At 49.8% G+C, this 15,000-nt stretch overlaps 3 protein-coding genes across 8 annotated transcripts in view; 2 read left to right on the top strand and 1 right to left on the bottom strand.

The window, feature by feature from the left end:
• Positions 1-3,268, top strand: part of rasal2 (RAS protein activator like 2) — a 30,207-nt gene extending 26,939 nt beyond the window's left edge. For both annotated transcript variants that reach the window (XM_076139977.1, XM_076139976.1), the window contains exons 14-18: positions 1-302; positions 464-631; positions 728-930; positions 1,038-1,125; positions 2,559-3,268. The exon at positions 1-302 is cut by the window's left edge and continues 668 nt beyond it. In XM_076139977.1, the coding sequence (XP_075996092.1) occupies positions 1-302; positions 464-631; positions 728-930; positions 1,038-1,125; positions 2,559-2,726 (929 nt within the window). In that variant the 3' untranslated portion in view covers positions 2,727-3,268. The remainder of the gene's footprint in view (positions 303-463; positions 632-727; positions 931-1,037; positions 1,126-2,558) is intronic.
• A 2,508-nt stretch (positions 3,269-5,776) lies between these two features.
• nmnat2 (nicotinamide nucleotide adenylyltransferase 2) lies at positions 5,777-10,346 on the bottom strand. Its single transcript, XM_076139988.1, has 11 exons — positions 10,077-10,346; positions 8,641-8,729; positions 8,356-8,423; positions 8,037-8,115; positions 7,815-7,947; positions 7,499-7,579; positions 7,278-7,322; positions 7,065-7,141; positions 6,543-6,644; positions 6,266-6,333; positions 5,777-6,094 (listed from the first exon to the last, which is right to left on the bottom strand). Exons 1-11 carry the CDS (start codon positions 10,159-10,161, stop codon positions 5,992-5,994), a joined length of 930 nt encoding a protein of 309 aa, XP_075996103.1. The 5' UTR covers positions 10,162-10,346; the 3' UTR covers positions 5,777-5,991.
• Positions 10,347-12,285: 1,939 nt separating this feature from the next.
• smg7 (SMG7 nonsense mediated mRNA decay factor) overlaps positions 12,286-15,000 on the top strand; it is an 11,853-nt gene continuing 9,138 nt past the window's right edge. For 4 of the 5 annotated variants that reach the window (XM_076139983.1, XM_076139986.1, XM_076139982.1 and 1 more), the window contains exons 1-5: positions 12,286-12,401; positions 13,445-13,476; positions 14,057-14,174; positions 14,614-14,746; positions 14,847-15,000. The exon at positions 14,847-15,000 is cut by the window's right edge and continues 18 nt beyond it. In XM_076139983.1, the coding sequence (XP_075996098.1) occupies positions 12,376-12,401; positions 13,445-13,476; positions 14,057-14,174; positions 14,614-14,746; positions 14,847-15,000 (463 nt within the window). In that variant the 5' untranslated portion in view covers positions 12,286-12,375. The remainder of the gene's footprint in view (positions 12,402-13,444; positions 13,477-14,056; positions 14,175-14,613; positions 14,747-14,846) is intronic. The other variant, XM_076139984.1, reaches the window with a different exon arrangement.

The raw sequence follows: 15,000 nt of genomic DNA, 5'->3' as shown, positions 1-15,000 counted from the left end.
CGCGTCGCCACCCGCTGGCCGACCTCCCGCCCGGCGCGGCCACGGCGGTCGCCGTTCCGCGTCAAAGCACCACGGCGGGCACCGCCCACATCGTGAAGGTGGAGCAGCAGAGCCGTGGAGGGGGCGGGGCCAGGACGCCGCGCTCTCTCCCGCACAGCGCTTCCCTTCGCAGCAACAGCAGCACCAACACCGAACCGACGCCCACGACAGGCCACGCCCCTAACCGCCAACAGTCCACCTGCTCTGTGGAGAGCGTGACGCAAGGCCCGAAGAGCGCCGCCAAGCCGCCACCGCCGCCGCAGGTACACGACAACACACACTCACAAACACGCCAACAGCACCGACACTCACTTCATATGACCGACGTATGACACATGTATGACTCACTGAAGCTTCAGCATGTCTTGTTTGTTTATAGTGTGTGTGTTAATGACGTGTGTGTGTGTGTGTGTGTTGGGTTCAGAGTCAGTCTCCAGTGGAGGCGGTGGCCATGTCCCCTGTGGAGAGGACGGCTGCCTGGGTGCTGAACAACGGGCAGTATGAGGAGGAAGAGGGAGGAGCAGGAGGAGGAGCAGGAGCAGCAGCAGGAGGAGCAGAGAGGAGCAGAGAGGAGGGCAGGAACACAGAGAAGGTGAGAGCAGAGGAGTCAAACCTGTCTGATGACCAGGATCTCCTCCTCATTCTCCAGAGCCCTGGATCACATGACCTCCCCTCTGTGTCTCTGCAGTACGAGCTGGAGATCTCCAGGCTGAAGGAGCGTCTGCGTGTCTCCGGCCGGCGTCTGGAGGAGTACGAGCGCAGGCTGCTGGCTCAGGAGCAGCAGATGCAGAAGCTGCTGCAGGAGTACAAGAACCGCCTGGAGGACAGCGAGGAGCGTCTGCGGCGCCAGCAGGAGGAGAAAGACAGCCAGATGAAGAGCATCATCTGCAGGTACGCCACGGCCCTGAACCCTCAACACCAAGGCTTCCTGTAGATACAGTGGGAGCCTGTGTTCATTTCCTGTGTGTGTGTGTGTGTGTGTGTGTGTGTGTGTCCAGGTTGATGGTGGTGGAGGAGGAGCTGAAGCGGGACCATGCAGAGATGCAGGCGGTCATTGAAGCAAAGCAGAAGATCATCGATGCTCAGGTGTGTGTGTTTGTGTGCGTGTGTGCGTGTGTGTGTGTGTGTGTGTGTGTGTTTGTGTGCGTGTGTGTGCGCGTGTGCGTGCGTGTGAACGTGCGTGTGAATGTGCGTGTGTGTGCGTGCCTGTGTGTGTGTGTGTGTGTGTGTGTGTCTGTTTCTCACCGTCTGTCCTGCTGAATTTCAGGTCAGTAACAGATGTGAAGTAAATGAATCAGGCAAGTAAACGTGGCCCCGCCCCCAACCCCGCCCCCCTCCTTCACCACGCTGGTTTTGGAAAATGGCTGTGAAGCCGTGAGCGCCAACACACACCAACCCTCCACCTGTACCTGTCTGAACCTTTAACCTCTGACCTTCTCTTCATCCTCACTGAGCTGAAGAGAGGCTCAACACTTTTCACTCGTGTGCGGCTCTGGGGTCGACTGTTTGAGTACAGACGGCGGCTCTGATTGGTCCATCGTCCTGAGGACCTGGACCTCCTCTGGACTTCAGCCTGTAGGATCAAAGTGATCTGCTGTGAACGTTGTGGCTCCTTTAAACGTCGTGCCTCTGTCACCGAGCCAATCAGTGCATCACCATCATACAGACATGATGAGGACACACACACACACACACACACACACACACACACACACACACACACACACACACACACACACACACACACACCAAACCTTGTGGTGTTGGCTTCCTAACAGCTGCTGGTGTGTGTTGTTGCTCTCAGCTGCTTTATATTTGTGTTTGGCTGCCCCCCCCCCCTCCCTCCTCTCAGCCCCCCCCCCACCCCCTGTCCTCGTCCTCTCAGCCCCTCCCCCCCTCCTCGTCCTCTCAGCCCCCCCCCTCAGTCAGAAGAGCTTGGTGCTGGTTTGAAGCTCTCCGCTCCTTTGGAAGTCGATCGATCATTTCCCTGAGCTGAACAGACGATGTCACTGAAGCTTCTTATGTTTCAGCCGTTTGCGTCTCGTTTTGACACAATCTGACAGATTGATTGGCGGCACCGTGGCCCCGGTCTCACCGGGAGAAACTAGATGGAGCCAACCCAGGTTCTGTTTGGGTTCTGGCGTCACTCGGTCTTTTGTGGTCTCGTGGCGCCTTCAGTCTGAGCTCGGCTGAACACTGTGGCTCCGCCCCCTTTAGGCTGTGGCCCCGCCCCCTTTAGACCTTTAGGCTCTGGCCGCTCTTTAGTGTCTTGTTAGTGTCTGGACAGCTCAGGACTCCAGAACAGCCCGATACCCACACACCTGCAGCTCCTCACCAACACTAGGTGGCGCCGTTTCTGACAGCCATTCACAGTCCTGGTGACTAAATGTATTTAGTGAGTAGAGGTTTGCGCCCAGACCAAACTGAACTTCACTGTGATTGGCTCATCAGAACGGCCGCCTCCCTCCCCAGGACCTCCCCCTCTCTGACCTCCTTCCTCTTTGTCTTTGTCCAACCAGGAGAAGCGAATCGGCTCTCTGGACGCGGCGAATTCTCGTCTGATGGCGGCACTGACGCAGGTGAAGGAGCGTTACAGCGCCCCGAACCTCCGCAACGGCCTGTCACCCACCAACCCCACCAAGCTGTCAATCACTGAGAACGGAGAGTTCAAGAACAGCAGCTGCTGATTGGCGGACGAGCCGAGGACCGGGACGGGGCCTGACCCCGCCCCCTCCCCTGACCCCGCCCCCTCTGGACAGTTTAAAGATGATGTATAAATAGTGTATGAGTGTAAATAAAGAGGCGAGTGTACAGAGACGATCCAGAGCCACGGAGAGGAGGAAACAAAGCAAACCAAATTAAGGATGAACTTTTCTAATCCCACTTTTTTATTCTTTTTATTTGACCTTTCTGTTCTCTGTCGTTCAGTTTGAGGTCTGTTTTGTTTTATTTTGCGGTGGAGAATTTTTACCTGACAAGTTTGTTTATGTGTTGAAGATGATTTAATTTATTCCTCCACAGCCCCAACGGCCGCTTCCTGTTGCTAAACTACTGTTCAGACGCGTCGCTCTGCTTTCCCTCCTGTGACCCCACACACCTGAACGCACCTGCTGGGGTCACGTGACGGCCCTGGGCCAATCACGTCCTGGTGATGGGACCACAGGCGGGGGAATAAAGAAATAACAGAGTTTAGACTCTGCTGTGAGAGTGCAGGGTCAAAGGTCACACTCCTGTCCTGTCTGCTGTCAGAGTGCAGGGTCAAAGGTCACACTCCTGTCCTGTCTGCTGTCAGAGTGCAGGGTCAAAGGTCACACTCCTGTCCTGTCTGCTGTCCCATGTTGAGAATAAAAGCTGCCTAAGTCTGAGCACTGGCTGTGTTTCTATCGTCTCCATGGAAACAATGTTCCTGCTGCCCCGAGACGATCAGACGCACAAACAGAGAAACTAGAGCTCATACCTCCTCCAAGGCTGAACAAGCCCAAGTTTGTCTTTCTCTAATAAAATATTTTCTTAACCGATCAATCGACCTGTGGTGAATTCTTCCTCTGCAGCTTTAAAGGCGTAGATTCAGACACATCTCATATTCTGTCCCGGTGTGTAGATGTTCTTCTTCTCTTCAGGTCTGCAGGTCTCTGATGGACCCTGATGGATCCATGTGGTTTCCTCTACAGATCAGAGATAGAAGTCCTGCCCTCCACAATAAAAGCTCAAGGTATCTCTTGAACTGTGTGATGATGTAATGAGGCCAACATAAAAACACAAATCAATAAACCTGAATGAATGATTGTCCTCTAAACAGACCGATGTCCTGTGCGGTGGACGGAGGCTTTGATTGGAGCAGCTCAGACGTAATCACAGACAGATTCCTTCATTCATTCCCACAGTAAATCAGATGGACAGACGTGAGTTTCTGTATATTCCATATATTTCTTCATTTTCTGCAAAGACTTTCACAACAGATCAGATTCTATGCAGTAAGCAAACATTCATGCTAGAACTGAATCTTCTAAGCATGCAGGCTAACAAGTGAAACAAAGGAAGAGGGGAATGCAGGCAACTCTCTGACCTTTCACCCCTGATCATCATCTGCACACCAAATCAGATTCAACAGCTGATAACAGAAGAAGTGAAGTGATAATGTGCTGTGTCCTTTCTGCCAACAAAAAAAACATTAAAATAATCTAATTAAAAACACTTTACCACGGAGCGAGCGCCTGAAGGTCGTAAGGTCAAAATCTCATGTCCTTCACTCAGGTTATAACAGTGATGTCATGCTGATGGAGGATGACAGCTACCCCGCCTTCTCTCCACACTTTTTCTACAAGCAGTTCAGAGTCTGTGGAAGGTTTGAGATAAAGCATTTAGGGCAGGTAGACACTTAGCTTCAATCTGACCCAAAGAGGCGCTCAAACTATAAATCAGGTCAGTGTGTTGTTGACACAGTACCACAAGTAACTACTGAGCAATATCATTCACTTCTACATAAAAACCCTATCAAATCTATTCTAGTGTAGTGTGATCTGCCAAGCACGTTTTATTTATGATCAGGTGACTGGACACGCCCCCTGGTGTTAGCCACGCCCATCACTGCCACAGCAAAACGTCCCTGATAGAAGTTTCATCTTACAGTGCTGTGATGTTCATTGTGTTACATTCATCTAACCCTGATAATGTCAAAGTCACACTCTGGTGTTCTGACAAAGATTCTTCACTTTCAGGTGGTTCCTGTCCTCACTCACAGGTCTGCACACGTGTCACGTGTCACGTGTCACATGTCTGTGTCATACCAGGAACTACATCAGACAACAAACCACCCAAAAGCACTGAAAGTTTGCAAAGTCAACGCAGTGTCACTTTGATGACGCTCCCTTGGTGCTTCAGATCTGAGCCTATAGCTTAGCCACACGCTAACTTAGGCTAACTGCTACATCAACACCATGGAGGCTGTAGTTTTTCAATGCTAAGAAAATAATCACTTTGATCTTAGTCTAACTAGTGAGGTTCAGTAAATATGAGTCCTTGTCTGAGACGGAGCAGACAGCTGACTTAGTTTCTACGTGATCTCAGTTTAACTCAAACTTTGCTGCCAGCGGTAAAACGACAACGGGCTAGAAGCTAAGGAGGCCTCACTGTCCCTGTAACCATGGAGACAGCACAGCGTCTCTGTGTCTGGGACGCTTCTGGGACAATAGAAACATGGAAATCATGACCAATGTAAACCTAGATGAGCATGAAATCAAAGTGGTTCAGTCCAGGTGTGGCTCGTTTATATTCACTAGCACAAGTTAACTCACAACACGCTGTAGGCTAGGCTAGGCTAGGCTAGGCTAGCAAACATTACAAATCAATCAAATATCAATGTAGAGCATTTATATTAAAATGATATGAGTTTTCCAGATCTTCTCTTGTAGAGTAAGGAAATGAAAGTCTAGTGTGAGTACAGGCTCCTCCCCCAGGAAGTGATGCTCGTAAAGAATACAAACAAACCTTATATTAGGACAAAGCCGATGGTTTGGGACACTGAAGCTAAACTTTTTTCTGAGCCCTGAACACAGCAACGCCTGCAGCTCCAGATGTTTCCAGATGTTTAAACATGTTTACGTCTCCAAATGGTAGAAAGAAATGAAAGCAGAGCGAGGAAACAAAGGCGTCACAGCGTTCAGCATCACTGATCCCTCCACAGCCCTTTGGGTTACTCCCCCCCCCCCCCCCCCCCCCCGCCCCTCCCAAGCCCCCCTTCTGTCCCCCGAGGTCTGGCGGTCAATCACATGACACAAAGAAAGATGGTTGGACACGGATGGTCCTTACAGGAGAAAGCCACAGCTGAAAGAAGAGAGTATAGGTTTGACACAGCAGACAGACAAGAAGGTTTAGGTTTGAGGACGGGTGGTGGCAGGGGGGCCCTCCCCCCCCACACACACACACTACTCTCATGCTGGCAGGTTGTTGGTTCTATCCTGAGGCGTTGATGTACAGCTGACTCTGCAGGATGTAGTCGATGACATGCTGGGTCAGGTAGTCCACAACATGGCCGTCACCGTGCTGCAAGGCCAGCCTGCAAACAGGAAACAGGAAACGGGTCAGGGAGACTTCAGTCCTCCTATTCTCTCTCTCTATGTTGTCTCTAGATGGGACATGTGTCTTCTCTGTGGTCTATCAGGAGGTTAATCAGGCTTGAAGGTGGTTTGTTTATCAGTGTTTCCCTCAGAGGCGTCATGCTGCTCACCTGCTCTTGGTTGAGCTGACGATGGCCATGGGGTGGTTCATGGCGTCGTTCACCACAATGATGTTATCCTGAAACCAAGAGCAGCGCAGAATGATGAGGGAGTTAAAGGCACAGCACGTGAAGCCTCATGAAGCTTCTCATTCCCATCTCGTCCCACAGCGACAGCTTGTTAGCTCTGTGCCTCTACACACACAGCCGAGGGATCAGAGCCTCACTATTGGACAGGATGGGAGGGAGGAGACGTCAGAGGTCCCAGATTGTGTGACTGAGCTCAGACCTTGCACTTGCGGAGGATAGAGGAATGATTCATGATCCTCTCTGTGTCGGCGCCGTCACGAGGAACCACCACGATGCCAAAATCCCCAACGATCACCTCCATCTGAAGCAACACAGAACAGACGCCGCGTCACGCTCCCGCCTCCACGCTGGCTCGCTGAGGCTCAACTTACATGTGCTTTGTGTGTTTAAGTCAAAGTCTGTCCCTGTTGAATTCCCGTGCACATTAGAACTTTGAGTCAGAAGGTAAACAAACTTATCTTTTAACTTCCACATATGAAAGATAAGATTGATTGTATAAATGTTTAATTCAAATGTTCAGGCGGACCTTGAATTAAATCTACAGCAGTGCGATGGCGGCTCGGCAGCTTTGTGTGTGTGTGTGTGTGTGTGTGAACCCACAACGCAAACAAAGAAGCGGCTCGGCCATCGTTGCTGTAGTGGAGGGAGGGGCGGGGCTACAGGAGTGTGTGGGGGGGGGGGGGTTAAAAGGTGGGTGTGGGCGGGACTACAATGCGCTTACATCACTGTCCTTCCACAGACCAGGGATGCAGAAAGAGTCCAGGAGGTCGCTGCCACACAGGAGCAAGATGCGCAACTCTACAGACGACACACAGGGAGGAGGAGAGAGAGAGAGAGAGAGAGAGAGAGACGCTGACAAACTAGCCAGAGGGAAACACACAGAAACACACACACACACACACACACACACACACACACATGGCCAGCAACTCACCGATCTCCTCGTATCTCATCGCAGTTCCCAGGTTGGCGTTTTCATCTGAGAGAGGAAAAAACATGGATGTGTCATTTTACCACAGCTTCAACTTATAAAACACATTCTCCCTTCATGAAGGAAACATGAGATGAAAGAGGACGTGCAACATCATCTCTGTCTGAGAGAGAGAGAGAGAGAGAGAGAGAGACAGAGACCAAACTGATCTGTCCTCTACTCACCCACGAAGGTGAAGCGCTCCATGTGAGGGCGGACGCAGCAGATCTTCCCCAAATTCTCACTTATCTTTCCCCACAGCTTGACTGAGGAACAAAACAAAAGCGTCAGCATCCAAAACACATGTAGGGACAACCAGGAGCAAACAGGAAGTCTAAAGCTACAGCTGCATGCACTTCCTGTCCCCAGCCTCAGTCACATGATGTCACATATCCACCGCACAAATGAAACGCAGTCAAACTCAGTTCAGATCCTTCCATCATGTTAAAGCCCCACAGTGGGAGTAGAACAGGACTCAAACACACACACAGCTTCACTCACTGGCTGTGGGCTTGTGGCTCAGGTTGTTGCTGTTGTTGTTCTGGTAGATGGGCGGAGTTTGGTTCTGTGGCTGACCAATCACAGGGGTCGTGGACGGCGTGTTGACATTGGACAGAATACATCCAGTGACTCTCTGAGGGGCCAAACATCAACAGGTGAGGCGGATATCACAGGAGACACAGTGGGAATGGTTTCCATAGTAACTGCTGTTTCTTCTCTCACCTTCATCAGGTCTCTGTGGTGCTCCAGGACGCTGCAGGTGGTCTGCCATGTGTCCTGGTAACACTCCCAAGGGTCCACTCTGAAAACAAACTACACCTTTAAACTCAGCTCTTTCATTTCTGTCATCATCCCTGAGGAGGAGGAGCGGTAGTGCTTTAATTACTGTATACATAAAGTTTTAAAGTGCATGTAAACACTCTGAGCGTCACTATGCAGTATACAGTCCCATGAAATGGCACCAAAGAAACAGCGCCATCTAGTGTACAGCTGTCTGAATAAACTAACGTCTCACAGCACGGAGAGACCAGAGGCGTCTCACCTGATCCAATCAGAGGACTGCACAGCCAGCTGACACATGGTGAGGCGATGCCGGCTGGACACCAGACCCTGCACACACACACACACACACACACACACACACACACACACACACACACTGAAACCAGATGTTTGTCTGAAGCTACATTCCTCCAGGACAGGCTGACATGCAGACAGTGTCCCCTGTTGACAGCTGGGAGCGAACTGTCACACACTCAGCCGTGTTTATGTGTGAGGACAGAGATCAAACCTGGCAACCCAGCCTGAGCAGTGACCTCATACTTACAGGTTTACCGTAGGAGTCGTGCACCGGCGAGATGATCCCTCCGATCACGATGAAGCGCCCGGTTTTGTGCAGATACTCTCTGGCTTTCTCTGCAATAAAGAACAATCAGAGAGGAAACTGAGAAATGTATGTGACTGATTATTTTAAACAGAACACAATAACAAAGTGTGTGTTGGTATCTAGAGGCTTCTTGCAGCTGTGCTCTGATGAGGAAGAGGATGAGGATGAGGAAGACTCTCATAGCATCAAACCTCCAGAGAGAAAGAGAGAGGAAGAGGTGGATGAGAGAGGGAGAGAGAACAGAGAGAGAGAGAGAGAGAGGGAGAGAGAGAGAGAGAGAGAGAGAGGGAGAGGGGATGGAGAGAGGTAGAGAGAGAGAGGGGGGGAGAGGGAGAGAGGGATGGAGCGAGAGAGAGAGAGAGAGGTGGTTGTGTAAATAGGTCATCATAGGAAATTGGCTGCTCTGCACGTTTCTCCCTAATAAAGGAAAGATGAAGCTCAAACTCTTCATGTTTCACTGCAGGAAGAACATAAAACCTAAACACACGTGTGTATGTAAAAGATGAAAAGGTCAATTATAGTTTATATTTAAACCACAGAATAGTGTGAGTCAATCAGCAGAATGTTCAACCCCTTCCAGAATCACCATGGAAACACCATCAACCACTCAGACACCATGACAACCACACACCTGGAAGACCCCTTAATCATCTGATCCAATCGTGCTAATTTATATATTAAACTGGTAAGAAGGAATTGAAGCTCAGCCTTAATTAAATACTTTACTAATCAACACGAATCTGCCTCCCAACACCATGACCCATATAAAGTGTGTGTGTGTGTGTGTGCGTGTGTGCGTGTGTGCGTGTGTGTGTGTGTGTGTGTGTGTGTGTGTGTGTGTTGTCTGTACTCAGATGTGGAACACTCTTGGCAGAATAATCTCTTGTTCTGGATCTGTTCATCTCTGGATCATTTCTCCTCGTGATTCGTTGCCAGAGCAGAAATCTTCATGTGAATAATTCATCTAACTGCGTATGAGCGCTGGTTCCCCTCACTGTGCTGGTTAGTGATGCGGTGACGCCACAAACACACAGCGTCTCACTCCTGGGAACCCAAATGAGGATCTGCTGGTTCCGGTTCGGGACTGCGCCGCAGCAGGCCCGAAGCCGCTGGATCAGAACCCGCGTTACACGGTTACATCTGCGCGAGTGTGTGCGTGCGTGCGTCGTGTTCTATTATGTCGGAGGTGCAGACGTCACAGATTTCAGCACCACCGCCCGCTGGACAGTGACGAACACGCCGACGTCCAAACCTCTCTGTTGTTCTGCTGTATTATCGATCGCTGATTATCGCTGATCGTAAAGGTTCGGTGTGTTTGTCTGAAGGCCCACAGCTCCCCGGCCCACCCCGCCCCGCCCCGCCCCGCACACACTCACCGAACATATGGATGTGTCCTTTGGTGATGGGGTTGAAGCTGCCACAGGACAGCAGGATAACGTGGGTTTTGGCCGTTTCTGACATGTTGTCTCTGTCCCGGTCCGGTCCCGGTCCCGGTCCTGTGTGCTCCTGTGTTCGTATCACTGCTGTTGTGTCGCTGTTTGTTGGTGCAGAGAGAGAGGCGAGGTTCGTGTGTCTGCGGCAGGTTGCTGGAGGAAACAGCCAGTGCTTAAAGGGACACGCACGCACACACACACACACACACACACACACACCCCCACACGCCTATTATTCCCCCATAATAAAACAAAATACAGCGTTCTTTTATTCTGACGTCACAGATACTAACATCAACGAAAGAAGGGACTTTAATCCTATAAGTACATAAATGAATGAATGAATAAATAATACCATGCAAAGAATGCACGTTATCTTTCATAGTGGTAGTTTATATATCATTGTATTGTAGTTGTAACTATTTTAAGCTGTATACTTATTATACTTGGTATCTTACATTTAAAAGCATTCAAACCTGTGATGAAGAATTGTATCTGTTTATTGTTTCACTTTCAGTTTGTCCATCAATCTTTTAATTATATAAACACAGTACAATACAAACATGTTCTATTGTCTCTTTCAGTCCAGCCTGACACGTGACTTTAATAACCTTTATAGGTGTGAAACAGATCTTTAAATATGCTGCACACACACACACACACACACACACACACACACACACACACACACACACACACACACACACACACACACACACACACACATCCATCAGCTGGACTGTGCAGCTCATTACAGACGTACTGACAAACACTGACATGAACAAGATGCAAGACTCAACTCTTGATGATATGGGTTGTAAATGGCAAAGCTCTTTACAACGACATATTCACACTCTGATGCATGAGAGGAGACCAGCTGCTCGTCACGTGTGTGCATGTGCGTGTGCGTCAGTTAGGGCTTCAGTGTCCAGGAGCCCGGACTCAAACCAGGGACCTTCCAATCCCCAGGTGCCAGCTCCACCATCCTGAGCCGGGATAGGGCCAAGAAAGATGTGATCTAAAGCTTCACACCTGAGTAGAGTGTGATCTGAGTGATCACCTGTTTGTTTGCGTTAATCTGTCATCTAATGAAGGTGAGACACCAACAGTAGTAAAAGAGAGCAGATGGTACTTCAGGGAAATATGTCATAACTGCTGAACCATGTTTAAAATACCATAAAAGAAAACACTTTAAATGAGATATGACATCAAATCTATACAATTCCATTCTGACGTAAATTCAACTTGGGTTTTCCATCAACGTGTGTCATGGAGGTGGAGGTGCTGATGTGTGAGCCTGCGTCGGGATGTGAACATGAACAGGAACTAGATTAGTGTCGCGTAAGTGTGACATCATCATTATAACTTTATTCAATGGGATGACATCACTGTTGTAGCATTGTTAGTTCGGATGACGTCACAGTTGTGACTCGGTTAGTTTGGATGACATTTCTGTGACTGAACATTTGATTTGTTGAATTGTGTGTTTTTAATATAAACGTTTAAAGGAAGTTACCTCGTCTGCTCGCTGGTTTACCCAAGAAGTGACACTGAGGAGGAACTGACAGCTCCGGCTTCAAACTCCTTACCTTTGCATCTCTCTCACATTTAAAAGAAGCTGACTTTCTTTGCACCACTGCACAAACTTGTTGACTCCATTAAGAGTAGAGGAAGAGGAAGAGGAAGAGGAGGTGATTTGGTACTAGTAGCACTTTGAGCTGCACGAGTATCACAACTTTTGCTTAAGATTCAAATCAAGTTCAGTGTATTTGTATCGTCGGCACCGTTTGTCCTCAGTGTGACCAGCAGTGACAGAAGTACTGCTATGTAAATAAAAGCAGAGTGCAGCTGAAACACTAACACATGTTTGACTTGTAGGTAACGTTCAGGTGTAACAGATGAATGAATGAAGCTTTATCTTCTCTTATCTTCAGTCCTGTGATGTTTGTCAGCTGATCTTACACTCTGCTTATATCTCCATCAGTCTCTAAGCATTACATCATCGCTGTCATATATTTATATTTATTTACATCCATATTTCTATCATGTATGATGATAGACACCGTAACGACCCCCCCTCCCTCTCTCTGTCCCGAAGGTACGCGAGCCCCGCCGGTCCCTCCTCCCTCTCCCTCCCGGGCAGGAAGGCCCTCTCTCTGGGTCAGACACAAACAATATGGCGCCGGGAGGAGCATTAGCTTCTGGACCAGTCGTTGTCTGAAAGACCGACGATCGGGCCAGGATGAACCTCTGCGCCCAATATTTACGGTAAGCTCGAAGTGGACTTCCTTGTTTATCGATTCGGTGGTCGGGGTGGAATAATCGATGACCGTAGTCGAGCAGGTGAACAGATGTTTGGTGTCGCTGCTGTTAGCTGTTAGCTGTAGCTGCTAGCTCGGGGACCAGCCCCCTCGGCTAGCTACATGTCGGCGCTAGCTAGCATCAGATATCAACAAACAATCGCCGCCGCCGCCGCCTGTCGTGACGTTACATAACCGCGCTTTACCGTGAGTGGAGTGTAGTAAGACCCGCCGTGACTGCGTGGACATTAACAACAAACACACCGCTTTATTGTGAGATAACGCAGACTTTGTGTTTACCCGCCATAGAGGAATCTGTTAGTCATTGTGTTACGTTTTGCTAACTAGCTTTAATGAGCTAACATTAGCGTGTGTGTGCGTGCGTATGTCACGTTAGCTGAAGCTGCGGCTGCTGTGGGGGGAAACTCAGCCGCCTCTCGTGTGTACATGTCTCAGTATCGTCCCGGCTCCGTGCTCAGGGTCTTTATCATGTTAATGTATCCGGAGTGTGACACTGACACGCGGCTGCCCTGTTTGCTGTTAGCTAGCTAGCCTCTTGTGTTTGTATGTACACCGTTGCGTTTTGTATCCAGGTAATAGTCTGACCCCGTGTAGTCTCATCCCCGCGCCCCGCTGACAGATAGAGTCGTGATCAGTCCGCTCTGTATCTGTCTGCCTTAGCCGCTCTGTACGCGCAGGTATCCGCTCTGTCTGTCTGCCGTAACCGCTCTGTATCTCTATGTCTGCCTTAGCAACTCTGTCTGCTTACGTTAGCCGCTCTGTATCTGTCTACGTTAGCCGCTCTGTATCTGTCTACGTTAGCCGCTCTGTATCTGTCCACGTTAGCCGCTCTGTGGAATCCCAATAATGAGGAAGTTTATCACTACAGCAACATAAACAAGTGGGCTGTTACCCGAAACCTCCATTGTTACCCAGGTGTTAACCTGCGTGTGTGTGTGTGTGTGTGTGGGCTCTGTCTAATCGTTGCCTCTGGTGTGTTTACATCCTCAGACAGGCAGAGGCCCTGAAGGCTGACATGACAGGTATGTGTGCTCCTCAGTGAATTACTCAGAATACTGAATGTTACACACATGTTGTTCAGTCACAACATGTGAGCGTCTCCAGGACAGGTGAAACTCCTGCTGCAGGTGGAGCTCTCGCTGCAGGTGGAGCTCCTGCTGCAGGTGGAGCTCCTGCTGCAGGTGGAGCTCTCGCTGCAGGTGGAGCTCCTGCCGCAGGTGAAGCTCCTGGCGCAGGTGTAGCTCCTGCTGCAGGGCTCTGACTAACATGCAGATGATCTGTCACACTGATGGCTTTGAAATAGACTCAGGAATTACATTTTTACTTTGTTTCTCTGTGATATACAGTGTGTTGGGCCGTTAGAGTGAAATCATCCAGATGTAGTTTATGTATCGATCACAGATTGGGTTTATTATCTTTCAGATTTTCTTGTGGGTCTAAATAACAAACCTTAGTGTTGAGGCTGTATTGTATTGTAGATAACAGTAATATTCATCAGGTTCAGGTCTTCACTGTTGTATTTAGAGTTTCCCCCTCTTCCTTCCACTTCACGTATTCCTCTAGATCGTTTAAACTTCCACCTGTTTCCACTCTGTCTGTTAGATTCCAATCTGGGGGCTGCAGAGGTGTGGACGTCCCGTCAGGCCCTGCAGGACCTCTACCAGAAGATGCTGGTGACTGATCTGGAGTACGCTCTGGACAAGAAGGTGGAGCAGGACCTGTAAGCAAACCTCCCCTCCTCACACACCTTCACTGGGCCGCTCAGAGACCTCACTTGTGTGTGTGTGTGTGTGTGTGTGTGTGTGTGTGTGTGTGTGTGTGTGTGTGTGTGTGCGTGTGTGCGCACTCCCATCATCATGTAAACAAACATGGCTGCCAGGTTGGAGGAATGGCCTGAGCGGTGTTAGAAGACACATAAATGGTTAAAACAAGTTCCAAAGGATTTATGTTAATGAATTGAAATCAATGCGACCCCTGCTGTCCTTGGCTGTGATGTTGCTGAGTGTGTGTGAGTGCTCGGTCTGTGTTCCTCCAGGCTGGACTCATTAGCGGCTGACTCACTCTCTGCTCTGTGTGTAGGAGATGTGAGGCTTGTGGCTCTTTGCGGTTTGTCGTCCTGTGATATCATACGCCGTTTGTGTTTTGCCGTGCGCCCGCAGGTGGAACCACGCCTTCAAGAACCAGATCACCACCCTGCAGAGCCAGGCCAAGAACCGAGCCAACCCCAACCGCAGTGAGGTCCAGGCCAACCTGTCTCTGTTCTTGGAGGCAGCTAGCGGCTTCTACACACAGGTGAGCCCCAGACGGAAACAAGCTCTGCCAACAACTCACTGCATCACCGATCCAGTGTGTGGTTGATCATACTACTGCTGCGTGTGTCTCCTTCACTCAGTTACTGCAGGAGCTGTGCACCGTCTTCAACGTGGACCTGCCGTGTCGCGTCAAGTCGTCTCAACTGGGCATCATCAGCAATAAACAGAGCAGCACCAGCGCCATCGTGACTCCACAGCCCAGCTCCTGCTCCTACATCTGCCAGCACTGTCTGG

Source organism: Genypterus blacodes, unplaced genomic scaffold, assembly GCF_046128005.1.
Source record: "Genypterus blacodes isolate CSIRO-AG114 ecotype Tasmania unplaced genomic scaffold, CSIRO-AGI_Gbla_v1 ptg000494l_1, whole genome shotgun sequence".
Lineage (NCBI taxonomy): Eukaryota > Metazoa > Chordata > Actinopteri > Ophidiiformes > Ophidiidae > Genypterus > Genypterus blacodes.
This window is presented reverse-complemented; position numbering and strand designations above follow the sequence as displayed.